Source organism: Orbicella franksi, chromosome 12, assembly GCF_964199315.1.
Source record: "Orbicella franksi chromosome 12, jaOrbFran1.1, whole genome shotgun sequence".
NCBI classification, from domain to species: Eukaryota; Metazoa; Cnidaria; class Anthozoa; order Scleractinia; family Merulinidae; genus Orbicella; species Orbicella franksi.
Window position 1 is genome coordinate 21,788,728 of NC_138156.1, and position 26,400 is coordinate 21,815,127.

Genomic DNA, 26,400 nt, shown 5'->3' on the forward strand with positions numbered 1-26,400 from the left:
AATAGGTGGCCGCGTAATAGGGGTTGGACGGTATTGATACATACAGTGAAAATAGCGGTATTATTTTTGTCGATTCCACAATTTATTTTGCGCTAAATTAATGAAAGACTACGGTGATATCAACACATCCAGTGATTGTGTTGATCAAAAAATTCGCTTCGCTAGAACGACAGGAACGATGTAAAGAATGGGCAAGAGAATTTCTACATAACTGCTCAGGAAAACGGTAAAGAATAGAATTAAATGTTTCTTCTGTAAACTGTCTACAGAATTAAACAGTTTATTCAATGAAAAGTCAATTAAATTGCGACCCTTTTGAGGACCTGAGCAATAAAAGTGCGAATGGGGAAACAAGACGGAAGGACTTTGCTTTTCGCGATGTTATTTCAAGGCGAATCGATAATAAAGACGGCTAGGATGCTGGTACATCGCAGGGTTACTCCCAGCATTAAATTCGCTGGTACTCATTTATACACCAGGGTGGAGAGAGGCACTGTGAGAGTAAAGTATCTTGCCCAAAACCACAATCCAATGTCCCCGGCCAGGGCTTGAACTCGGACCGCCAGCGCTTTAACCATGAGGCCACCGCGCCTCCCCAGCCTACGGCTGACCACCTGTAAATTTTTCTTGGCAATGGAATAGCAACCTCGAACTTCCTCACAGCAACTCGTTGTATCATCTAATTATTTATTTGTGTCCTTTTCTTATGAAGATGTTTTCTGTTCGGCTGAACGAAGCAACACAGAACACTGAGAACTTTATAGTTCTGATAACCCAATTCATGGCGGATGGCCTTCTCACCTACTTATGTATTACATTCTGCGCCTACTTCTCGATCTATGAATAGAACTTCGATGATGCATATGTCGGACAGGTGTCGGCAAAAAGTTCGTAATCTCTTTTTCAACTTTTTGTGCGATCCCGCGTGATAACGTTAAGAACTCGCACGACCTGCGCGTTTCCCACGCGCGTGGATATGTTAAGGAAAAATATACTGAAAATACGAATTTAAACAAGAAATGCCTGTGGCAAAAAGAAGGATGGGAAAAAGTCTGCCATCCTTCAGCGCCTGTTCTACAAACCAAGAAGACATCGCAGAAGCTCGCTAGTGGCTCTCGGCTTGAAACCTGCAGTAGTAGAGACTTGGCTGCCATGCCTGTTGAGAAAATTCGTTCATATAGCATATCACACTGCTAATTTGGGGAGCTTTAGAAAACCACGACGGCATCGAAAACGGGTACGTGGCTAAACAAAACGTTTTACAAGCACTACAATGGTTCTGTACGTGCAAACTGAAAGGGTGACAAATATTTTTGTCTTGTTCCTGTTTGAAAATAAACGTTGTCTTTATATTTTAATATCAAGAATAGAGTGAAAACCAATAGAAATTCTGAATTGATGCAGATAATCAAGAGACTCCTAGGTGAAACAAAAATTTAAAATTTCATAACCGATGTTGTCCTCCGTGGCGCAAGGACCCTAACAGGAGAGGTCCATAGGTACTTCATTTATATGGGGACGCGTATTTGCCCCAGTACCCTGTTGGATACAAGACAATTAAGTACTCAAAAGGAAAGCAGTGGCGTTTTAAAAGTCCTTTGTTGATGGGACTTTGAGATGATAAATAAGCCGACCAAACTCAGTCTCTTGCGCATATATTTGGTACATTAATTTTCAGGGGTGGTAGAAAGATGACCTTTCTCTCGATCAAAAATGTGTGTTATGCAAATTGCTTCCACTATAAGATGTTATTTACCTCCTTTTGCAAATAAGATGCACCAAAGAATAAGAGACATCAGCCAATCTCTTACAAACCGGAAGTATATTGGTTATATATTGGGCGAGCTTAATCTCTCGTCCCGTCTGCTTGCATGCGTAATTGACAGGTCACGAATAAAAGATCGGAGCTGCATGACTGACTACAATTTTATCAAAGTGAAGCATTTGGACCTTTTAATGGAGTATTTTTTTGCATTACATTGCTATGTAAGCAGAGAAACTAAAGAAAAATAAATTGATTAATTAAACTGAAAAATAAGAAACTATATATAGAAATATTCGAATGACGTAATATGTCTTGTGATGCTGTGTTGGTGACCTTTACTTGTACGCAATTGTAACCTTTTTTATAGTTCATGATGTAATGTGCGACAATGTTTCTATAAAAAGGTCACGCATCTCACGAAATCGTAAAAGAAAGCTACACGGATGACATGGCCACTGCTGTCTGTAGTACAGGAGCCATAAGCGGTGGTATCGCCGCGGCTGTAAATGACTCCTCTGAAGAGGATGAAGTTGTAGACAACATCAAATACACGGTTTGTGGAATTCTTGCTTCTCCACTCTTCGACAAGAAGGCCATTCAGCAAAGATCGCTCAAGGTAAGAATAATACCGTGACCTTTCAAAAAAAGCTTTAGTGAATCCCCTGCAGAGCTTAAATCGCTGGCATTCACCTTTGTACGGAGTATTTAAATAATTAAAAATTCCTTAAGTTACTGGAAACGATAGGAAGAAAGAGGTATGAGTTCATCAAACCAGAGAATATCGACAGAAATGGCGTTTCGCAACAAGTGTAAGTTGACATAATATTTTCTATTGTTGACCTAGATTTGCAAATGGCCAACCAGAAGCCGTGTATACTGTCCTGATATCCTGCGATATCAAGACATTGACCTGATTAGTGCGCCGTGCACTATGCGAGTTTGTATTTTAGCAGACGATTTTTTTAGCTGATCAAACTGCTTTTCACAAATACATCTTCGAGATTGCAATTCTAAAATTTGATGAGAGAGTACGTCTCCATTTGACCATCCTAAGTCGCTAAGCGACTAACCATCTTTAAATATCCTCAGTCTTCTGTGTTCTTTTTAAAGTTGTCAGAAGCCTACTGCTTGTTATGGCAGAACAGCCGTACAGGAGACGTTTATGGACGTCAGGGCTCAAAAGCCAAGATAGGTGGGGCAGTTTGTGCAGTTCTCCTGGATCTGATAGCCATGGGAAAGATTGGGATCGAGTATGAAAAGAAGAAATTTTTGTTTGTAAATTACACTGACATATGGGTACAGGTGAGTCGGACTGTTTTTAACATGCAGACAGGAAGGACTTAGGGAACAATTGCCATTATTACCTTGCTAGCTCCGCCTAGCAGGCAATGTGAATCAAATCCTAAGCTTTGATTGGCTACCCGAGAGGACAAGATCCAGCTATCCAAATTGCTCGGGACTACCCGCTGGTTCCCGCAAGAAAATGGTGTTTTTAAGATACAGACAGACAGACAGACAAACAGACAGACAGACAAACAGACAGACAGACAGACAGACAAACAGACCGAAAGGCAACCGTCCGCACGAAATAAAATTAAGAACTGCCACCTGTAAAGACGACTGCAATATTTTTAGTTAAAGTAGGAGTCTCTTGAGAGTCACTCTGAAAACTGTGCTTTGATTTTGTATAGCAGTGATTTGCGCCCCTTCTCTCGACCCTTTTATTGTTTATATCGCATTCGATAACCTTCCTTAGGAACTTGATTTTATATTAACTTAAAAAAAAATAGCGAAAACATTTTTTGAAACTGGTTCCTCTCGTACAGTCAAACCTTGATTATCCTTACTGTTTCAAACGATTTGTGAAAGTGTTGTTTCACGATTAAATGTTGCTTTTTTTAAACAGTTTTGTTCTTCATTAATATTCATATTTTCGATTATCCGGACTATTTCGTCTAGTCCCAACGAGTCCGGATAATCGAGGTTCGACTGTACTGCACAATATTCGTATTCTCGATATAGCTTGCAACTGAGTCTAATGCAGGGAGTCTTTTCAAATACAAATAAAATTAATCTCTTTTTACTGATATTCCCCCACATGAGCCTCCATTGCAAGCTAGTTGCAGTCGAAAACCGAGAATACGAATATTGCCTCAGTTCAGCAGCATCTATAATTGATTTTAGTGGAATTCATTAGAAAATAATTGAGCATTTAGTGTTTCGTTCATGGCGCTCTTCTTGTCGCAGGTGAATGATCTGTCTCCGACAGGAACGTTCCTGGACAAAGCCTTGTTCACTAAAATGGCGGCGGAGAGAAAAAAAGGCTACAAACAGAAGCTAGTAGCCTGGATCCGAGACTGCATCACTGCCTGGGATTACGAGAACAATGTGGCTTCCGTCTGTCTTGACAGCTTGGTAAAGCAAGGAATCCTGGGAAAGGAACGCAAAATGGCGGGACTCAAGACTGACTATCCCACGAAAAACCCAGGTGAATCTATTTAATCAAAACTATGAATTTGGAAGTGTTCTCTAATATGAAAATTGCGTGAGCGCTCGCAAAACTTCGAAAGCCATTATATGTTAGAATGGCGTCTTAATAATTTCTTAATAGTGTTCCTTCAGTTTGTAAACTCTGATCGCGGGTTTCAGATGATCGAAGCCGGAAAGTCTTAGGCTCGTTTTCCGCCGCTCTTTCGAGTCCGGCCAAACTAGGTCCCTGTCGAGTCTCCGACGATAAGGAGCGTGGGTTCTTCTGCCGAGCAGCGGCTGGCAATCGAGCCTGGGGAAGTCTTGGTAAAGACTGGTTTATAAGAGTAGTGGTCCAAATGGTGATGCCATGGAAATTACGTCGTTATCTTGTGGATAGAAGAGTGCAATCTTTAACGTATATTAAAAAAGAATATGAAACGTACGAGTTTTGGCCCAAAGTTTCTAGGGGAAAAAAAAGCTTTCGTTTTCTTGATACCCGCGTGTATTTCTGATTAATTTCACATCAGGTGTTCCGCCCGGTACATACTTTCTCTAATTTTCTTATCAGTTGATAACAAATTACTATATTTAGAGATGAAGCCACATCAGCTTTAGTAGCTGGTTTTCATTCGGGTCCTCTATCCTGGTCGAATTGGAATTTGGAGTGTTGGTGGACGAGGAAAACTGGAGAACCCGGAGAAAAACCCTCGGAGCAAGGCGAGAACCAGAAACAAACTCAATCCACATATGGCACCGGGCCGAAATCAAACCCGGGCCACGTTGCTGGTAGGAGGCGAGCGCTCTCACCACTGCGCCATCCTTTCTCCCCCAAATTATAACTACTGAAGCATTTGACTCCAGAATTGAGACTTGATTCTTTTGTGTTTCAGAACCCAAGAAAACCCTGTCCTGTGAGATACGAAAGATTGCTCTTGAAGGAGCGAAGCCAGATTCTTACATGAGAACACTGCTGACAATTCTCAGAGCTGTAGATAACTTTTATTCTTTTGTTGATCCTTTCCTTGAGAGGCACTTCACAAGCAAAGAATATAAAGGAGCTAAAGCTGCCATTGAGAAGGTTGTTATGTATAATAATTTATAAACCATGTAAAGCTTCAGAAACTTCTCGAGGAAGCGAAATTGAAGCCAATTTCAAAGACGATTAAGCAGCTCAATGTGTAGCCAATCAGACTATGCGTTTACCTTATAGTTGGCCAGAGGGTTATGCTTAACTTGACATTTACTATCGATTTACTAATTTAGGTTTTTTCACGTGTTAGTTTTGGTCTAGTTTATGGCAGTAATATAAGTCAGTTAATCGAATAAGCTGTAATAAAAAGCATTGTTATTACTTTATAATTATGACTATGTGACCACATAACCATATAATGACCTCCCCCTCCGTACCCCGTTGAGTTCCGATGAACTCTCTTAATCCTCATCGTCCGTTTCCTATCATTTGTATCAGTATAAAATGTTTGAATTATTTTGGTGACTCATATATTTAACCGTATTTGGCTGGTTGGTCTGTACGAGAAAGTCTTGACTTTAACGTTTCATGAATAAAGAACAGAAGGCAATGCTTGAGTTCTGCTTTTTTTTCTCAAGTATTTTGCTGCTCAGACTCAGCACAGAACATTCGTCGGGTTAATGCCAGTTCTTCTCCAGGGGGACGCGATCTCTCGGTAGTGCTGCTTCGTGCTTCTGACGGTTTCAGGGTGTTGTACATTTGCTTGAAAGCTTCCTTAAACTGCGTGTTAAACACACCGTATATGATCGGATTCCAAAAACTACTCGAAAACATCATATAATAAACAATGATGTAGACGAAACGCGGAGCTGCAAGATCGATTATTTCCAAAATCCCGACAGCACAGACTGATGTCCAACAGAGGACATAGACGCAAACAACAGCAACAAAGATTTTGATAATCTTCGTTTCTCTTTTCGCTGTTGTTGTGTTAATGTGTGGATTACTATGAATCTCCGACTGAATGTGATTTTGAATCTGACGGGAGCTTCGCCTTACGAACTTAAAGATGGCGAAATAACAGCAGATAATAATGATCATGGTTGTTAAGATTGAAATTGTGAGTAAGAATACAACGAAGGAGATGTCGTTCACATTCCACCCTATTGTGCAATCGGTGAATTTATTGCTGTATTCGATCGTTCCCCAGCCATACAGCGGCGGGCTACAGACGATTAAAGGAACGATCCACGAAAAAGCGATGATCAAATAAGTTGTTTTACGGTCTGAAAAATACTTCACGTACAAATTCCTTTTGACGATACTGAAATAGCGGTTAATGGCAATTCCTGCCATTGTTTGAAGCGAGGCTGTCCCAAAGACTAGTTCCGAGAAGCCAACAAGCCTGCAAGCCACGTGACCTAATGGCCACTGTCCACTGTACATGCTCGCGATCCAAAATGGCAGGTGCAACGTTGCCATGGAGATGTCTGTCCACGCGAGATTCTCTACTAGCATATTAGTTATCGTGTTGAGACGCGGAGTTCTGTGAATGGCGATCACAACTAATGAGTTTCCAACGATGCAGACGACGCATATCAAAACTGCGATCGTTACCTCGATACCAAGTTGTAATGGAGAGCGTCCGAGGGGATCCTGTCCTTTTTCCAAGGCGTGGCTGACATTCTTGTCTTTAAGTTCTGCCTCGTTCATCGCTTTAATGGCAGACACGAAAGCTAACTGAAGCAAACGAAAAATTAAAAAGAGTGTTAATTCTTAATAAAAATTATTGAGGAGAACAAAGCCATTGGATATTCGAGGCCACCTCATCTAAAAGTTATCTCCAGATCAGACCGTGTTTCGTTCCTAAATTAAAGTTTAATCTACCAACAAAACACCATCTCGAGTGTTTGTTTTTTTAAAGTTCGTTTTGTTGTGATCGTGAAATGGAATGACAAGCCATGAAAGAATACAAAGTGCCCATAAGGATTTCGTCGCAGAAAGACTTTCAGCAGCCTGGAGCTAGTGTTTACAATAAAAACTTGTCTGAGCGTACGTCCAACACGATTGCCAATTCGTGACAAAATTTTATACGTTAAAATGCCAGATAAAAGGATTTTAATTAATTTAACTCATTTTAATATAGTTTATAAAAGGACGAGAAACATACTGAACCAATACTTACCCTTAAGCTAAACGTCTTACGCAACGAAGGTGTGTTTGGTCAATGGAGGTTAAGCCTACTGTACCGTTTCTTTTTCATCCACCCAAAAAGTTAAAACAACCGATGTAGGTTGTACAGTTTAACATCCCTTTGGCAAAGTTTTGTTGACATTACACAACAAAGAAGGCTAGCAGTTTTGGAGCCTGTAGCTGTCATTACTGGCGTGTGTTCCACATGATCGCCAGTTCGTGAGAATTTTTTACATATTAAAAAGCCAGGTTTAAGGGTTTTAATTAACCCCACCGAAATATAGTTTATAAAAGGATAAGAAACATATTGAAACAACACTTACCCTTTAGCTAAACGTCTTTTGTTTGCACCAAAGGTGTATCTGGTCGAGTTAGGTTAATCCCACTAGTCCTACTGTTTCCTTTTCATCCACGCAAAAGGTTAAAATAACTGATGCAGCTTGTAAAATTTAACATCCCTTTGGCAAAGTTTTGTTGACATTACACAACAAAGAAGGCTAACAGGTTTGGAGCCTGTGGCTGTCATTATTGTGCGAAGCCTTTATGAAGGCCCGGATGAAGGACAACTTCGATTCTGTCATCTCCTAAGTTATTACAAAAAAACTTTCATAACCTATGTGTTATCATCTGTTATCATGATGTACAATAAAGGATTGCCTCATTCATAAATCTGTTATTTCTTAAGCGAGTGTGCTAATGAATTTACTTCGTACAGCAAAACTCAAATGATGAAATGATCGATTCCCCAACTCGTCCTTAAAAGCACATACGAAGCACGTTTAAAATACAGTTGAGTGAATATATTGTCCATTTTTCTTAACACCTGCCAAATCAATTAGCAGAGAAATTTTTTTAAGGAAATTATTATAAGAAATGTCAAGAACCCACTAAAAGTAGTGCTTGTTCTGCCTAAGCTGAAAATAACTGCAATAAAAAGAGTTTATTTGATTTCAGTGAGCTGTTTTTAAAATGCAGTTTCACAAAAAATGGTCGAGGGGAAAAAGTGCCCTCGGTTGCCAACGATTCCGTCCATGAGTTGAAATATGTTCTGGCTCAAGCTTAAATTGTTACAAGAATTGAATCAGAAATTATACATGCATAAAAAAGGTTGCAGAATCAATATACTAAAACAATCTATTGATAAAAGCATCACTTATTAAAGAAAGTGATGTTTACTAAACATTGTTAGGCCTTTAATTAAAATCCACCGAGGTTAGCATTGTTTTTCTTTTCTTTTTACTTTATTTTTGTATTTGTCGCATCGAAACTGCTCTGTTTATACTCGAGTATTTCCCAATTATTCCACGAGCGCGCATTGAATATGAGATGATAGATAGCCAGCGCCGAGTTGGTTATAAACATCTCTTATTATGTAAACACCAGTGAAATACCAGGATTTTTCCTTTTACTAAAAAATCATATCTTCATCGCGCGCAGTGAAGATACTATTTTTATCCTTCACACTGTGAAGATATCATTCCTTTTTGATAACATTTTTCTTTTGTCCCTTTAACTACACTTAAATTTGTTGATGTATGATCGAAACATCTTCGGATCTTCTTCGGTCGTCTTCGACAAGCTTTGGAAAATGTTTGGAAATGTTCGGAAGTGTTCGTCTGGCCTTCGGAACAATTTTGGAAAATCTTCGGAAAGTGGTCGGAAATGTTCGGAAATCGTCAAAAACGTCGTCATTAGTATGTTAACAAAATAAACAGAATATTACTTGCCCGCTTGTGGATACGAATTTTATCTTCTCGTGTCCAACTCATCGAGTTGAACACTCGAAGATAAAATTCGTATCCACGCGCGGGCATGTAATATCCTCTATATATCCAACAAGCGCGAGTGGGATAACTATTTTATTAAAAACGCCCCCAAAAGATAGACAACCAAAATAAAATAAAAATAAAACGCCCCCCAATAATTACACGAACGCTTGCCATATTAATTTTGTAGAACATGGTATAATGGCTCATAACCCATGATGGCTAAGCCAATGAAAACTCTTAAATTGCATTATCCAGTGATTCAGTTTTCAGTGAAATTAAATATTGCCTAGTGTGTCTCGATCAGTTGCTTGAGAAAGACATGTCAAGTTTGCTTACATGACCGTTATTCAAACGGAACTAAAGTGAATGAGCCGGCTGCTGACAAATTAGTCAGCGGTCACTCGATTGCATCAGTTTCTTGCACATGGTGGATTTCTGAAATAACTGTATATCTTCTCAGTTTCTATCGTCGTCAAAATGCCAATCGGCTGTAGATTTTACAAACACAAGTACCCAGAAATTGACGATGTCGTTATGGTGAACGTGCGAAGCATCGCCGAGATGGGGGCTTACGTGAATTTGTTGGAATACAACAACATCGAGGGAATGATACTTCTGAGTGAATTGTCAAGAAGACGTATTCGTTCAATCAACAAACTGATCAGGGTTGGAAGGAACGAATGTGTGGTGGTAATTCGTGTAGATAAAGACAAAGGTTTGTGGATGTTTTTGCTAAAAACCATGATTCATAAATTATGCTGCCGCCATTTTGATTCGTTGGGGTATGCGTATTGCTAAGCGTACACGTAAAGAATCGATAACGTCATAAACTTATTACACGGTTGATACGGCTAAGATGCAGTTGCTACTTAGTTTATATGAACTTAGCACGGGTGAAAGGGGTCAAAGGGACCAGTTTTTTCTGAGCCATAGCAAAAAACCAGCGTGAACATTATTGGCCTTTGAAATTACTACAAAAGCCACTTCATTTCAGCGGTATGTAGAACCCCTGTGTTAATTGGAGACAATAAATAAAATAAATAAATAAATAAATGGGACAAAATTTAAGCTTGTATAAAAATTCCAGATGGTCAGGGACTGACTGGTTGGGTCTCCACATGTATTTACAAAGCATGGTGGAGCTCTCAAGACAATCCATCCAGTTGCAGCAAGGAGGATTTGAACATTTGAGGATTTAATTTTTTACTTGCAGTACAGTACCCTTACCACAAGATTATGCTGTATCCACTCTGTTTATTTAAGTTTAATCAAAACATGGTTGGAGGTCTTTTCAGCCATAACAGCTGATTTAGGGTGCATTCCTTTGGGATGATTTGGATCAGGATCAGTATAGCAGCACTTGTCCACCGCTAGCTGGACCGCACAAAATCCATGGATAGACACAACGTATTTCGCACCAAACTTCTTTAGGAATGCCTTCTTTATTGTTGTATCGTATCGTGAAACTAAAAACAATTGATTTACGAAATTAGGGACAAGCAAATAGCTTAAGAAATATTCCAGGTAAATCAGACTTACATTATTGCCAGATCTGGCGAGAGTTGACATCAATAAAACCTTTCCTTCCTTAGGTATGACTAACAGGCAATAAGAAGTGATTTCTTTCCTTCGGAGCACGAGTGCTTGTGAAAACTGATCAAAGGTCCTTTTTTCCTAAATTATATTGAATTACACAATAGATGTCTAGCGCAACATGCGTTCAGTATGGAAACGTGAGACAACTTAAGAACGCGTGATGAGCTACCTAGTGTGACTTTAAAGATTAAACCAAATCAAATAAGGGATTTAAACTCGTGCTATAGGGGCACTTACAATCAGTGATCTAACATCATTCAGATTATGGCACATCAAAGGAACTGATGATTCGTGACCAGAGTGGATTCATCACTTCCTGTGATATACCATAATCTGAATGATCTTGGATCACTGATCCAGGTCCAGATCAACTTAAAGGAATGTACCCTTATGGTAGCTATCCTCTTAAAATTTTAAGGAATAAAGCTAAGGCTGGAAATATTAATTTATACATGTACATGTTATCAAATTATGGTGATGCTAAAGATAAGGTTAAATTATCCCTCCGATGTGTTTTACTGTACAGTTCTGAAAAATGTATGTATCAGTTAGAATAGCTCATTTATCAGCCTGACTTTTAAATAATTTATTCAATTCTTGGCAGGATACATTGACTTGTCGAAAAGAAGAGTGTCACCAGAGGAAATCAAGAAATGTGAAGAAAAATATACAAAAGCAAAAACTGTAAATATGCCATTATTATTTTTTATGAAATCATTAATTTGAATAAGGGTTTTTAATATTCTTATGACACTGGAGAAAATGTTCACTGTAACTTCTTATGAGGGGTAGTGAGGTGGGGGGAGTACATGTTTAAAGGGATTGTGCACCATAGGTTGATGAAAATAACAGTGCAGACCTAGAGTCATAAGTTCAAGTTGTGACCCTTGTATTCAGTGTGAAGTAATTAGAATGCAGTTACTGGAAAATTTTGTTTAAAACTTACTTTTGACATAATAAACAATAATCTGTTCTGTTGCTGGAGCTAACTGATTAAGTCTGTTTGCAAGCCAAGTGGTCTATCAGGCTGGTGGTTATTCCAGTATCAGTAGCATGAAGTGACCAGTAGTATTTCTACTCCCCCCTGGATGGGATGCTAGTCCATTGCAGGGTTACCCTCCGGCATAACGGCATAAAGCTTGCTGGTACCCATTTATACGCCTGGGCGGAGAGAGAGGCACTGTGAAAGTGAAGTGTCTTGCCCAAGAACGCATCACAATGTCCCCAGCCAGGGCTCGGACCCAGACCACTCAATCTGGAGGCGAACGCACTAACCATGAGGTCACTGGGCCTCCACTGTTGCTGGAGCTGCTCCTGCAATTGTCACTCACCCAGTCTTGAAACATTTGATCTTTCATAACTTATTCTGTCTTTATCTATTTCTTCAGGTGTACAGTATTTTGAGACACTGTGCTGAGATCTTGGGATATGAAACAGACACACAGTTGGAAGAACTGTATGAGAAGACTGCCTGGTACTTTGATGAAAAGTACAAGTCACCTGGGAGTTCATTTGATGTGTTCAAATTAGCAGTGGGGTGAGAAATTTAAGAGATTTATCAAGAAAATTACGGTGTTTACAGTGGAACCCCACATTATGGCCACCACGTTATTGCGGCTACCTCATTATTACGGCCACTTTATTCTGGTCTGAACAAAAGCTTAGTCAGTCATTTTCTTATTTAAAGGACCCTTCAATATGGCCACCCCGTTAATTCGATCAAATTTTTTGTGGCCCGTTGGTGACCGGATCAACAGGGTTCCACTGTATCTAATGAGTGTAAATTTGTCAAATGTACTACGACCAATCAGGTGGTAGATCATAGGGCAAGGATAATAATAATTATTAAAATTTACCATAAATTTGTTCAACACACATCTGATTGGTGGCACAAATATCATTTTCTATAATAACTCTTTGCTTTGCAATACAGTAACAAATGCAGTTTCTTTCAAGGGAGCCATTTGCATAGTTGAGAAAAAAAATCTTTAACCTTGGGATTGTTGAAAGTAGTTGACTGCCAGCAAAAATCTTCATTTCCTTGATGGTCTCAACTGTTTACTCTACTGAGTTAGTCATCTGATTCTTTAAAAGAACGTGGCAAAATCAGCTGTCTACTGCAACTATGAAGCTGCCAACTTCACAACTTTGTGACTTAACTTGTTATTGTTCAATATTTCAGAGATCCAGCTGTGCTAGATGAATTGAATCTTGATGAGAAAACCAAATCCACTCTGCTTTCTAACATCATGAGAAGACTCACGCCACAAGCTGTTAAGATCCGTGCTGATATCGAAGTGTCGTGTTATGCTTATGAAGGCATTGATGCTGTGAAGAATTCACTGCTAGAGGGACTTAAGTGCTCCTCGGAAGATGTTCCTATCAAGGTAAGTATAGATCTGTAGGATCTACACTAGGATGACACTAACAATTTTCTATGTTAACTTTTTTCAATTTGTATTTTCTTTTGAACCTTTATATCGTTTGAAGTGTCACGCATCAACCAGGGAGAACAATTTCTTTTGTTTTGTTCATCCTAAGCATTTGGCAAGAAGAAATATATGTTACCTGCTGGCCAGGAGGTCCATGTTGCTTAAAACTGTGCCCAAGGTCTTAAATACGTGTGGCCTCGGGCCATACTCAAGACTGAGGGCAGAGTTTTCCCCAATACCCATTGACCAGGGCGAGCAAATAACATGTTTATTTTTCTCTATGGTATTGCTTTGAAAGCAACTTTTGTGTTGAATTTTAATTAAAGCCGTCCAGTTCAAATCTGGCATATGCATGAATTTGACTTTTCAAGTACAAAAAGCTATTGGAATCCATAACTGTTTGACTCTGTGTTAAATGTTTACATTTTACATTGTTTTTCGGCATAACAAAAAGCTTGAAAAGTTGCAAAACTTGGAAACTTTGGAATGATTTCTAATCGGGGCCTGGATGGGAAATCCAGACCACTGGAGGGTGCGATTAGCCAATCAGATTCAAGGATTTAAGATTCCAGACTGCTGAGAAGCTGAAGAAAAAAAAAAGAATATTATTAACTAGAAATATTGTCTTGATGTAGTGATATTATGAGAAATACTTTCTGACAATATTGATGATGTGGAATCTTATGTGATTTTGTTTTTCAGATAAATTTGATAGCTGCTCCACTGTATGTGATAACGACAACCACCTTGGATCGTGATGATGGACTCAAGGGTTTGACAAATGCTGTAGATGCCATTAGAACCACCATCAAGAAATATAAAGGAGATTTTAATGAAAAGGCTGCTGTAAGTTCCTAACAACTCGCAATATCATTTTAAATTCTGCAGTTTTGTCCAAATTTTAATATTCTTGGCAAGTTTCAAGATTTAAATTGGATGTAAACTTACAGTGCAGTTTAGAAGTAAGCAAATGATACCCAACTATAATAGTGACAACAAGTTTAGTTAGTAGTTACTTTTCAGATTTTTCTCTCCTGCTGAAAACAGGGCAAAAATTGTGCAAAATGGAAACTGAAATTCATCAAACCAATTTAGCGTGCCACCTTTCCCTTATCTACACGAAGGGCACTTTCCAGTGATGAATGGAGCAGCATTTTCTGGAATTTCCAGAAAAGAGGACTACCTCGTGAGGTATACCCAAATTGTCAAAAATTTCTTACCAAGAATTTCCATTTCATTTGATTCTCCTCACACAATTTTCGAATGGTACCATTTTGGAATGGTTTACTCTTTGGAAATTTGATAATTTTTTTACCTTCTGAAAATTTCCCCAGGAAGTTTCAGGTCCATTTGTCACCATTTTGAAATTTTCAAAAATTTTTAGTTGAATGGAGCATCCATGGTAGTGACTTAGCTCTTCTCTCTCATCACAATGATATGTGATCCCCGCTCCCAGCAAAAAGACCACTAACTAAACTCCAAGTTGATAGAATATTGGCTGTACCTTTAGCACAGTTTTTTTCCTTTATTTTTTCTAGCCCAAGGTGGTCACAGAGAGTGATGAAGCTGAACTTGCCAAGCAGATGGAAAGATTAGAAAGAGAAAATGCCGAGGTGGATGGTGATGATGACAACCCTGATGAGGAGGAAATATCAGAAGATATTAAAAATCTTTAAATATCCATCAAGAGTTTTACCTTAAATGCTACCAACCAATATGTCTGTGTGTGAATTTTGGTCAAGTTGCATGAACCCCTTAAAAATATGATGACCCATATTTTCACATGGTTGTGCCATAACTGCAACAGTTCTTTCTCTTTTATCATTTCCTACTGGACTCGGGCCATCCATTTATGGATAGGAGTGCATTGTTGTTTCTACTTTAGTTAGAGTCCCATTATGAACTGTTCCCATATGGAAAGGTGCAAGTCCAATCCAGTTTTCAAAATGAATGACTCAGTAGCCATGACAACAAAAAACAAGACAGGTTATTAATTCAACTCAGATAGAACTTTCAGATTTCTGTTGCTTTCAATGTTGTTTGCATTGCTTGTATGATCTACTTCCCCACCTCCTTTTGGGGAAATAAGGACAGTTTTTGATCAACTAGTTTCTGATTCTCATGCTCACTACAAACATTTGCACTCTAGTATAGTGCAGTTAGGAGACTTGCTGTTGCTAAGCAACTTTTGTGGCTGAAATTGCAATCTTGGTCAGTCATCACAGACAGGAATTTTGCCCTCACCAAACAATAATTATCTGTCTCTCAAATACTTTGTTAGAGTAATGCCATCTGTAGTTTTCCAGCAACCTCTAGGAGACTGCAATCCTTCTTGTACAACTGCTGCAACCAGAAACACGTAATCTCAGCAGGCAAATAGATTGTGTAAAAAAGCAGAGCATTTTTGTTAAAATTTTGAATTATATAGTCAATGGGAATTGGCTGAAAAAACTGAAGTTAAATGTTTTTGTTTTGTGATGTGCTTTTGCTTCTTGTGGCACTAAATTACCTAGCTAGGTGCAGACTTTCTGTTCAGTGACTAATCAAATTACAGGATAGTTTTCAAAATAAATAGAGAACTCATTAAAGCTATTTGAAGTGCAGTTTTCTGAATCTGGGCTCAGCTAATCATGAATAGTAGTAACACTACTGCTGGATTAGGGTTGACCTACTTTTTAAACGCTGATCTCCGGTGTGGGATGCTAGTCCATTGTAGGGTTATTCCCCACCAAAATTTTTTAAATTGTTGGTAGCCTTTCTTACACCTGGGTGGGGAGAGCCACTGTGAGAGTAATTAGTATTGTCCAAGAACACAATGACATGAGGGCTAGGGCTTGAAACTTGCACTGCAGTTGACCAGTTGATCCAGAGTCTAGTGCACCTACCCATTTCTTTTTTTCCTGAGCAGTTCAGGCTTGGGGTTGTTTTGGTTGTTTTGTTTTTGAGGGAGTGGGACTCGAGTAAAAACCGGTCTTTGGAGTGGAAGAAAAGGGAAAGCCTTGTTTACAATATTTGCCTAAATTAAGTGAAACCGAGCCAATTTCTGATCGAGCTACTAAAATATCTATTCTAAATATTGGAAGGGTATAGCATGATTTATGACCCAAGGAGTTTGAGCCCAATGAATTAAACATTTACAGAGAGGAAATTCCGTTCCATTCGATTTTCCTCCCGTAATTTCTGGAATTTTTGGTTGAATGGTTCGTATTTCAGAAGTTCGACAATTTTCAGATTTTGCGGACACCTTTCCAGAAAATTTCAGTACCATTTACCCCCGTTTCGAAATTTCCAGAATTTTTGGTGCAATGGATTTCCCGCGAGTTCCTATGTAAAATTTCCGTGACCGAAAGAAACTGGGAACGAATAGGAATCATGGCTTTTGATTTCATGATGGCTATGCCAATGAAAAGTCTTGATTTTCATTATCCAAAGATCGAGAATTATATGTATGCCTATTGCCAAACCTATGCAGACGCTCTTTTGCCCAAAGGGCGTTTGCGTTAACCTTCTCTGCCCACTTACCGACCTCTCTCACATACGCTGGGGTATCACTTTGAGAGAAACGGTTGAAATCCTTAGCGCTTGAACTTGTTGCACTAACTAAAACGAGAAATGGCAAAATATCGTCCCGGTTAGCCTTAATAGTGCTCGGGTCAGCCTAAATATCACTGTCTCGACAGTGGTTGGTTCTTATTAATTGTAAGGGTTAACCCTCAGACATCCATATCCCCCACATTGACTCTAGATCTTACCCATTGCTTTGCACACACCCGATCTTGTGGCAACTTTTTCAACTCCCTTCTTAGCCCTACCCTCTGTCAAAGTTATCATAGCGATGGAAAGCAAATATGTGGAAATAAATAATAAAAATAACTAACCACGGACGTAAAAATCCTACCCCACATGTCAAATGCACGGGGGAATGTTGACTATGTCATGACTGTGTTTCATATATTCTCTTTCATATCTTCACAATTAACGGGTATATTAAGAACGCACGACATGACCATTTCTCGGTTGGCTTGATAGCTCAGTTCAGTGATTGATTTTTTCATCAGACTTGTTTCTTAGTTGCTCACATATCGTGAAACTGCAACGATCTCTATTGTCTTTTGTTACCGTTCTTTTTCATGTTACCATTACAAGTCTTGTAACAGTCGCGTTATTTCCCTATATGTCTTTTTGCTATTATTTTGCTCAAAACTAATTATCGTGTCTCTTTTTCTTATGCTCAAATCTGTCACGATCACAAAAGTACAGAAGGCTTCTAAGTCACGCAATCTTGCCCAGCTGATCATGAACGGAAATAACGCTGTCTACTTTCTCAAAGGTGCAACACAGATGATTGAGAATAAAAATGGATTGTTAAAAGGGATCTAATTAAGGTGGGTAAGTGACTTGATCTTCCTAAAATCATGGATTTCCTAACGCTTTATAAAATTCTAAGCAGAGGCGTGGTGTACGTGAGTGAGCCACCCGTTCCCAGGCTTATAATTGCCCTCCCGACCACTTCCGCTCCAGAACGTAACAGATTTAAAACGCAAGCATTAGCTCTTGGATTTAGCACGATTGAGCTGTTTCTATTTAAGCAGAAAGTTCACAGCAGGTAAGACAAGTCTTCATCATTTTCAGTTCCGTGTGGGCAGGAGAATGCCGCGGTCTCATAACATTCCCAGTTGCTAGCTCCGTTAATTGGCGTTCGCATGAAAGATAGCGTTCAAGGAATTTGACGCGCGGTGTCAATCGTGTTTACACAAAACTTAATCGTATTGTTCGATCGTTTCTTTACAGTGCAATGTTTGTCCCTGGTGGTTGACATTTCACTTGACATTACCTATCCCAGCGCCGTGCACACAGTTTGAGGAGTGTATGATTAAGATAATATCATAAATACCCTGAATTCCGTGATCCCTTCGGTAATCTTTGCGATATCTATAAGGGTGTGAATCCCTCCAGGTTCACGCTATCATGTATTAATTGAATATATTATCATTGTAATTAGCAGCTAATGAGCTCCTTAAATTGACACTTATATTTGTATATCATTTGCAATAGCTTGCACATCTATAAATAGTGAAGTGTAGTTCGTCTAGAGACAAGTTGAGGATGGTTGGAGATGACCATCCTTTACTAACAGCGCCTCTCTCCAGCCAGGTGTGTAAATGTGGGTGACTACTGGCACGTTTTTGCTAGGGGTGAAATAAATCATAAAGAGGCTTTCCATCTGGCAAACTAAATAATAAATTGTCAACAGTCTCACAAAGCAAAGTTATTATGGAGTGCAAAGGTAGGTAAAGGTACGTTAAGTCTGCATATGAGCCAAGTGGCCCATCATGCTGGAGCTTATCCTGGTTTCTGTAGAAATAAGCAGCTAGGAGTATTCTTCTCCCCCCTGAATGGGATGCTGGTCCATCGCAGGGTAACTTCCCCCACCCAACCCCCCGCATTAAATCAGCCAGTACCCATTTATGCACCTGGGTGGAGAGAAGCACTGTGAGAGTGAAGTGTCTCACCCAGGAACACAACACAATGTCCCTGGCCAGGGTTCAAACCCAGACAGCTTGATTGAGAGATGAGCGCACTAACCACGAGGCCACTGCGCCTTCACATAAAGTGCAAAAGCCCCTTGGAATTGACTTAATTTATGTTAATTTGCATTTTCCTGTTAAATTTCCAGGGAACATGGCACAAGCTGATCATCCCACCGATGTAGTTGTTGTTCTTGGTTGTCGCACGAATGAAGATGGATCCCCAACTGAAATGATGAAATCCAGAGTCAAACGGGCTGCTGAGCTGTACACAGCATTAAAACAACAGAACATTGATTGTCGTGTCATTGTAACTGGATATCAGGCACCAGATCAGGTAATTGACAGCTGTCCAAAATGTACCAATTACTTTTCGAATCATTCCTTCCTTTTTTGGTATCATTGATGGTGGTGCTGTATAGCTTCTTATTATATGGCTTGTTCCGTGAGCAGGCAAGATGAACCAAACCCTGCACTGTAATTGGCTACCCGAGCAGACAAGATGACACTATATCTTACCTGCTCAGGGTCTCTCAAGAAAATACTAGTAGCACTCTTATTCCATATAATAAATCCTTAAGTTATTGACCAAGCTTGTTTGGTCAAGATGGCCAGATATTGGCCTCATTAATTTTTTTGCATGTTTATGGACTTCAACTCCATCTTAGTCCATAAACATGAACAAAAAGAACATGGCCAATATCCATTCTCATCCCCAGAGGCCGCGCTCCTTTTGGTCAGCACCAGGAATTGCGACTGTCTCACTGATATTGCTCCTAGAAGTATCACAGACTTCCCGTGTTGGACCAGCCCAGAGGTTGCGATTCTTGGTGCTGATTAAAAGGAGTGCAGCCTCTGGGGCAAAAATGGGTCAATATCCACCCATCTTGACCTCATGCTTGTTCAATAACCCATTTTTACAATAACTGTCTAATTTCTTGTGTGCTGATTGGCTCATTTTTATCATCAATAAGAGTACAGATGGATAAAATTTTAATTTATGAAAGCTTTCAAGTTCAACTTTCAGCTGTCAAACTCTCAACTTTTTAACTAATGAGATTTTATGGACTTTTTTAAGTAGCTAATCAAAAATTAGCGAGAAATGCTATTGAAAATGTGCACGTCATTTTAAATAAAATTTACGTATCTTTGTTTACAGCATCTTTTCCCCTCATTTATTCCCAGCATCTGACCATTTTGGGACTTGTTATTGTAAAAAATAAATTGACGTCAGTTTTTTATGCGTCTGTCCTCTTATTGATGATAAATTTTGTCATAACATTGTCAAAGTTTACTGCGGAACCACTCGCCAGTGGCTTGTGGTTCCACAGCCACTTTCACAATGTTATGACACAATTTATCATCAATAAGAGGACAGACGCATAAAAAATTGACGTCAATTTGTTAAATTTATTTTGTGAATTGAACAAAAAACCAATAAGACGACAACTGCCCTGTCCATATTATCCTATATTGCCAAATCTGGTGATAGTGATTCCATCAATTATTATTTGGTGTCTATTGTTCTCCAGGCACTTTTCAAAAAGTTGTTAAAGCAGGAGGTTGAGTAGGGGAGGGGGAAGGCAAGCAGAATTTCCCACTTCCCTTGCTTTTAATTTAAATTTTGATGTGGATGGAACAGCTATTGCCTAATGGTTAATATGCTAGACTCTGGATTGAGCTGAGTGTTTTCCTAAGTAAAATTTTTTGGTGTCTTCTACAAGATTGCCTCAGAATTTTTATAACCTAGTCTGAATATCTTGAAAACATCAGAGCATGCCCAAATGACAACAACAACAACAACAACAACAACAACAACAAAAACCTTTATTAACGTGTCTGGGGTATTTAGACTCGACCACTCCCATAGATTAGTATTGATATGTGTAATATTGGAATTAACTTCGGCAGGTTGTGACAGAAGCCAGTGCTATGGAGAAATATGTAGTTGATAACAACCTTATTGACCCAGAACACATCATCAAGGAGGAAAAAGCAAGCAGCACTGCAGAAAATGCCTATTACAGTCGTATCATTATAGATGAATTTGAGGCCAGTAATGTCCATGTTGTCACAACAGAGCTGCATATGGAGAGGGCAAAGAAATTTTTTGAGAAGGTGTGGTATAAGGCTGTACTGAAATTTCCCTTCAGCTTGATCAAGGACTACAATCTTCATAGCCTTAAATAACTTAAGGCCCACAGAAATAAGGAAACTTTGTTTTCCTAAATATTTCTCCATTACTACACACAAACATTATCATTTTTGTTGCAGAAGAAAATTGTTTTTAAGATAAACATAATTTCAGATGTTTTTTAGAAATCTTTTGCTCCTGAGGAAAGATTTTTCTATTTGAGTACCAAGGAGAAAAAATTGGGAAAGTGACAATTCTGCAACAATGCTTCCTTTTATGTAGGTGCCTCGAACTCACCAGAGCATCGAGATCAATTGAGTAGATAGCACATCTTTCAAAGCAGACTTAAGAGGTGATGTAGGGTGGTTTTCCTTACAATTTCTTAGTGGAGTCTCTTGCATTTACTTATTCTTTTCAAAAGATTTTACAAGATGTCTTGACTAACACATTTGCTCTGACAAAGTGATTTTATAAAGCTCAACTCAGAATTCTTCCACCATTTTCATCAACAGTAGATATGCTTCATTGTCACATCAGGTACAAGTAAAATGTTTATTACCAAAAGGTGGCTACATGATTAAAGCAAGGTTTCCCAAAAAAGCTGATAAAAAAATTTTAACTTCTTTTGACTTTCAGCTTTACTCACCTGATGTTTACAATGTGAAGTTTTATGAATGCACCCACGATATGGATGATGAGGAAAGGAAGTACAGAGAAGACAGAGAAGAAAAGTATTTTCCACTTATAGATGAGCACATCAAAATAATCATGCCAAAAATCACATTACCTGATGGCAAGATGGTGGAAATTTTGCAGTCAACACTGGTCCCAACAACCCTGTTTAATCATGGTTTCACAACACGGCATGGAGGAGTCTCAACATACAAAACATTGTCGTCACTTAACTTGAAATACAGTGACAAGCGACGAGATCCGGAGATCAATGTGCAGGAAAATCGCCGCAGATTAGCTCTCACTGCTCGATTTGAGGCAGAAAAATTTCAAATGGCCAGGTGTGTCCACGGAGCTGATGTGTGGGTGGTGGGTGATCCACAACCAGACAGTTATGATGCCTTAGTTACTGATAAACGACAGGTGACCATAGCAGCACCAGGTGCGGACTGCGCAACAGTCTTGTTCTGTGATCCAGTGAAAAAGGTAAAAAGAAGCTTAAGCACGGGCACTTTCAAATCACACACATAAATTTGAACATTTTCATGTGGCTAAATATCATTTAGGCAAGGTTAAACTCGAGCTAATGCAGCCAGCTAGTGTGCCCATCCAGCTAATATCATTTAGGCAAGTTAAATATGAGCTTATGCAGCCAGCGGTTTCTGCGTTTGGGAGTACGTGACCTGTGGGGCGGCCTTCAGGGGTTTTGCAGGGGTTTATGGTTCATTGCATAATATTGTTGTAGTGTATTCTGCTGATTGTTGCGGATCAGTTGCACTGCTTTGCTCGCGAATCATTGCGGATTCTTGCACCCTCTCCTCCCTCCCGTTTTGTTCTTGGTCAGGGTAAGTATTCCCCAGGTAAGTAGATTCCACTGAATTTCTTTCAGTGTGACGGTGCCGGTTAGCGGACGCTCATTGGGTGGTTCCTGCTTTCCAGGGTTGCCATGGATACCTCCTAGCGGCTTATGGCTTTGGCACCCCGCTAACCTTTAAGGCACCAGTTCCCAAGCTCATCTATTTGCGATGAGTTTAATTCCTTGGTGCGTAGACATAATACTTATGACTATCCAGTTCCCCAGGTGCTAAAATGAGAGCTGTCCAAAATCATTCGGAGGTGTGGAAGCGCACCAAAAATAAGAACATCAGCTTCCTGTCCAGTTGTCTTCCATGGTTCAAAAACATCTCATACCTAATTTATTGGAAAAGTGGAGTTGACTAACTTGTAAATCTAGATGCCCAAGAAAACACATGGCATGTAACCAGGAGATTTCATCTGAGGTAAAAATGTTGTTGCATCATGCCAGTATGGTGGCAAAATGGCCCGGTCAAGGTACATGGGTTAGAGCACTGACCAGTTACTGTATTGTGTTCTTGGGGCAGGACACTTAACATATCACAGTATCAGCTCGCTCCAACCAGACGTCTCAGTGGGTACCAGCAATAAATGATAGACAGGCATCCCTTCTAGGGGGGTGGGGCAATAGTCCTGGTCTTCATAATACAGGAACTGGGATAAGATCCTACAGCGTGGGCTTAGACTGGTGTGGGACTATTATTTCCCTAACTGTAGACTTGCCTATATTAATTGCTTACATACTACATGAAGCTTTTACACGCTAAATGGCCACTCGAAGAATCTGTCAACCAAGAACATCCAGTTTTTTAACTGACTTGCCTATATTAATTGCTTGCATACTACATGAAGCTTTTACACGCTAAATGGCCACTCGAAGAATCTGTCAACCAAGAACATCCAGTTTTTTAACTGCTTTTCCCGTGTATTCATTAATGTTTCCTTGGGAGTTTTCTATTTAAAAGCATTGTATCTATCTATCTACTAAATTGACTGGTAATTGGCATCCAATTGGCCACCAAGATGACACCAGTAGAGGTCATTGGGCATAATACACGCTTGACATGTGAGTGGCTCTTTACTCATAGGAAGCAGATCATTTCCACTGTTTTGTTGTTGTTTTCAGGTTTGTGGTGCTGCTCATTCGGGTTGGCGTGGGACACTGGACATGATTGATGCTGCTGTCATTGATGTGATGCTAACAAGATTTGAGTGTAAAGTAAAAAATATTGTAGTTACCATTGGACCGTCAATTGGCCCATGCTGTTTTGAGGTTGGTGAAGATGTGGCTGAAAAGTTTACTACAGCTTTTGGTGACAGTGTTGTGGTGCAGAGAGAAGGGAAGCCCCGCCCATTTATAGATCTACGCCTTTCAATCAGGCTGCAACTTGAGAAGAAAGGGGTGCTTCCAAAGAGCATCGACGATGGAACAAGGTAATGGGGGTTGGGGGTATTCTTTAATCTTTTAGAAGAAATGCAAAGGAACTGTGCAAGAATCAGCCCTTAAGTCCCCCAATTACTTTCTCCTTGTCAAAACAATATCCTGTGGCAGAGTTCAGTTTCAGTTGCTGCCACCCTGAGAATGAAAGACTGGGTTAACAGCACATTGAGCCAATCCAGATATTTTATCAATCAATGTTATTCCTTTCAGTGAGATGGATGAAACATCAAAATCTCGACACCCAACCCAATGTACCAAGTGTGACCCACAGCAAAGGTTCTTCTCATATCGACGGGATGGAGAACAGTATGGGACACAAGTGGGGTTCATCAGTGTCAGAGAAATAGATGATTCTAACTGTCACATACTTTAATCTAGCTCAGTTTGTATCAACAATGGGAGTGTTCCCAGAATTACAATTATACAGATTAGACATTGCACATTGGCTGAATCCAAGTAAAACATGGAAAACCATGTTTTGTATCTGTGTATTTGTGAGCAGAAATGTGTTAAACTTGTAAAGTTTAAAGATTCAAATGGCTGGTGCAAAACACTATGCCTTCTTCCAAACACTTCAGAAATGTAAATGCTAGCCCATCAGTCACATTTTCAGATTTTCTCTTCTATTGTCAGTGTGCTAATCTCATCAACAGCTATGCAGTTCACAATACACAATTCCTTGTGTATTAGAAGACAAACCTTCAAAGGCCAATACTGTAAAACCTCGAATTAGCGCCCCCTCCCCCCCTTGAATAAGTGCCCCCTTCGAATAAGTGCCCCTCCTATCGGCCAATAATTAAAATAAGTGCCCCCTTCCCTCCCCCCCCATTTTGTGGACAAGTAATGAGACAACAAAGGATGTATAGTTTTTGTCATGTAGTATTAGATTTGTTTGTACATTGTTTCAGTTTGTAAACACGTTGAGCTAAGTACTTATGGTGCCACGATTTAAACTTTAGGATCAGCTTTGTATATCAATAAACAGCCACCGTTGTTATGCGCAGATGATGTATTAAAAAAAATGACGTCAGGCCATGATTTGGGAAAAATTAAATAAGCGCCACCCCCCTCCCTCGAATAAGTGCTCCCCTGTCTTCCCCTAAATTTGAAATAAGCGCCCCAGGCTCTAATTCGAGGATTTACAGTATTTGAAGTGCCGCCAATTCAGTGTCCAAAAGTTACTGTAGTTTTGTTCAACCCTTTCACCCCTGTGGGGAAAACCACATATTTTGTAAAAATGTAACCATAGACCCAAGAACCACAAATAGTATACTGTTTGAAAGATATTATTTGTGGGATACCATAAATCATACTAACAGCCATAGAGGAGGCCTCAGTTTGAATTGAAAAGCATTCAAAACAAAAAACGTTAAAAAATATTTCACTCCTTGTATAGTTGAAGTATAACCCTAAACTATAGCTTAATATGCAGCTCTTAATGTGTGGGTTATTGCCAGATATTAACTTGACCTTAAAAGTCTAGGAGGAAAAAGTTGCACAATTTGTCGGGGTGGTTAATCAAGTCTCATTTAGGGGGGGGGGGGGGGGTATGATTTTATGCTTTCAAATGACAAATCTGTCCAAGACCTTTTTGTGGTCCAAATTTGATAATTGACAAAATATTGAGCATGTAATGGTATTTTGCGCCACATGGCACTCTTGGGAGTGAGAGGGTTAACTACTCTTCAGTTTTGATCTATTTGTTTGCATGTGGTATCAATAAACATTGACACCCTTTGAGACAATTCCTTCATAGCGGCCAAAGCTACGTTGTGTGTGGGAGAGCAAACAGATTGTTAATGTCAACAACCACACTAAAATTTGCTCTTCACCAACCATCACCCAAAGACAATGAGAGTGAGCAAGAATGAGCGACTCATTAACCAGATAGATCAACTGAAAAGTGTCTTGATAACAAATGATTTTATTGGTTTCATTTAATGCTGTTTGGCACAGATGCATGAAAATATGGGATCTGGCTGTCCAGCTGTAGACAGCACAGCACCTGCATACTCAATAATTCCCTGTTAATAACTGTAAGTAAGTGGTAAGTAATGGTGGTATAATCAATATTACGAGTTGGAATTAGTTGATTACATATACCTAGAGGTAACAGAAATTCATGTTACTGGGGACATAGCACACAAAGAATTGCTTGTGCAGTCTGGAACACTAAGCTTTTGTTACCACTGTTTTGCGAAGTACAAGTTAAGGGCAAAGTACTGTAATAAAGTCTTGAATGGGTAAGATTCAGATTGTTGTGTTTGTGATTGCCAAATCTCAGAAAATTAAAGCTAATGAAAGTGGAGCCATGGTGGCCTCATGGTCAGTGGCCTCACGGTTAGTGCACTTGACTCCAGACTCAACTCCAGATCGAGCAGTCCTCGTTCAAACCCTGGCAGGAGACATTGTGTTGTGTTCTTGGGCAAGACACTTAACTCCCACAGTGCCTCTCTCCACCAAGGTGTACGAATGTGTACTGGCTAATTAATGCTGGGGGTAACCCTGCAATGGACTAGCATCCCATCCAGGGGGGAGTAGAAATACTCCTAGTCACTTCATGCTACAGAAACCAG

The 26,400-nt window shown here is 39.5% G+C and overlaps 4 protein-coding genes across 5 annotated transcripts; 3 read left to right on the forward strand and 1 right to left on the reverse strand.

Moving 5' to 3' along the window:
• The first annotated feature begins 2,116 nt into the window (after nt 1–2,116).
• LOC145464082 (uncharacterized) lies at nt 2,117–5,821 on the forward strand. Its single transcript, XM_081447898.1, has 4 exons — nt 2,117–2,381; nt 2,876–3,067; nt 4,013–4,253; nt 5,125–5,821. Exons 1-4 carry the CDS (start codon nt 2,214–2,216, stop codon nt 5,334–5,336), a joined length of 813 nt encoding a protein of 270 aa, XP_081304024.1. The 5' UTR covers nt 2,117–2,213; the 3' UTR covers nt 5,337–5,821.
• Nucleotides 5,822–5,828: 7 nt separating this feature from the next.
• LOC145464081 (melatonin receptor type 1A-like) lies at nt 5,829–7,052 on the reverse strand. Its single transcript, XM_081447897.1, has one exon. It carries the CDS (start codon nt 6,915–6,917, stop codon nt 5,838–5,840), a length of 1,080 nt encoding a protein of 359 aa, XP_081304023.1. The 5' UTR covers nt 6,918–7,052; the 3' UTR covers nt 5,829–5,837.
• Nucleotides 7,053–9,571: 2,519 nt separating this feature from the next.
• On the forward strand, nt 9,572–17,290 carry LOC145463226 (eukaryotic translation initiation factor 2 subunit 1-like). The gene is made up of 6 exons (XM_081446960.1): nt 9,572–9,881; nt 11,367–11,446; nt 12,151–12,299; nt 12,945–13,149; nt 13,897–14,040; nt 14,733–17,290. The coding sequence occupies exons 1-6, from the start codon at nt 9,644–9,646 to the stop codon at nt 14,868–14,870; spliced, it is 954 nt and encodes a 317-aa protein (XP_081303086.1). The 5' UTR covers nt 9,572–9,643; the 3' UTR covers nt 14,871–17,290.
• A 205-nt stretch (nt 17,291–17,495) lies between these two features.
• On the forward strand, nt 17,496–25,549 carry LOC145462902 (purine nucleoside phosphorylase LACC1-like). 2 transcript variants are annotated; one of them, XM_081446566.1, is made up of 7 exons: nt 17,496–17,800; nt 17,986–18,071; nt 18,859–19,059; nt 20,634–20,840; nt 21,493–22,014; nt 23,510–23,817; nt 24,035–25,549. In XM_081446566.1, exons 3-7 carry the CDS (start codon nt 18,877–18,879, stop codon nt 24,195–24,197), a joined length of 1,383 nt encoding a protein of 460 aa, XP_081302692.1. In that variant the 5' UTR covers nt 17,496–17,800; nt 17,986–18,071; nt 18,859–18,876; the 3' UTR covers nt 24,198–25,549. The 2 variants fall into 2 exon arrangements, with proteins under 2 accessions (XP_081302692.1, XP_081302693.1); XM_081446567.1 differs by having other exon boundaries at nt 17,986–18,070; nt 18,870–19,059.
• The last annotated feature ends 851 nt before the right edge of the window (nt 25,550–26,400 follow it).

Bases quoted from the DNA above. Each gene is read 5' to 3' on its own strand.
- LOC145464082 (XM_081447898.1), top strand. From the start codon at position 2,214: ATGGCCACTGCTGTCTGTAGTACAGGAGCCATAAGCGGTGGTATCGCC. The intron at 2,382-2,875 runs GTAAGAATAATA...TTCTTTTTAAAG, and splicing joins TTCAGCAAAGATCGCTCAAG to TTGTCAGAAGCCTACTGCTT. The intron at 4,254-5,124 runs GTGAATCTATTT...TTTGTGTTTCAG, and splicing joins CTATCCCACGAAAAACCCAG to AACCCAAGAAAACCCTGTCC.
- LOC145464081 (XM_081447897.1), bottom strand. From the start codon at position 6,917: ATGAACGAGGCAGAACTTAAAGACAAGAATGTCAGCCACGCCTTGGAA.
- LOC145463226 (XM_081446960.1), top strand. From the start codon at position 9,644: ATGCCAATCGGCTGTAGATTTTACAAACACAAGTACCCAGAAATTGAC. The intron at 13,150-13,896 runs GTAAGTATAGAT...TTTGTTTTTCAG, and splicing joins CGGAAGATGTTCCTATCAAG to ATAAATTTGATAGCTGCTCC. The intron at 14,041-14,732 runs GTAAGTTCCTAA...TATTTTTTCTAG, and splicing joins ATTTTAATGAAAAGGCTGCT to CCCAAGGTGGTCACAGAGAG.
- LOC145462902 (XM_081446566.1), top strand. From the start codon at position 18,877: ATGGCACAAGCTGATCATCCCACCGATGTAGTTGTTGTTCTTGGTTGT. The intron at 19,060-20,633 runs GTAATTGACAGC...TAACTTCGGCAG, and splicing joins GATATCAGGCACCAGATCAG to GTTGTGACAGAAGCCAGTGC. The intron at 22,015-23,509 runs GTAAAAAGAAGC...TGTTGTTTTCAG, and splicing joins TCTGTGATCCAGTGAAAAAG to GTTTGTGGTGCTGCTCATTC.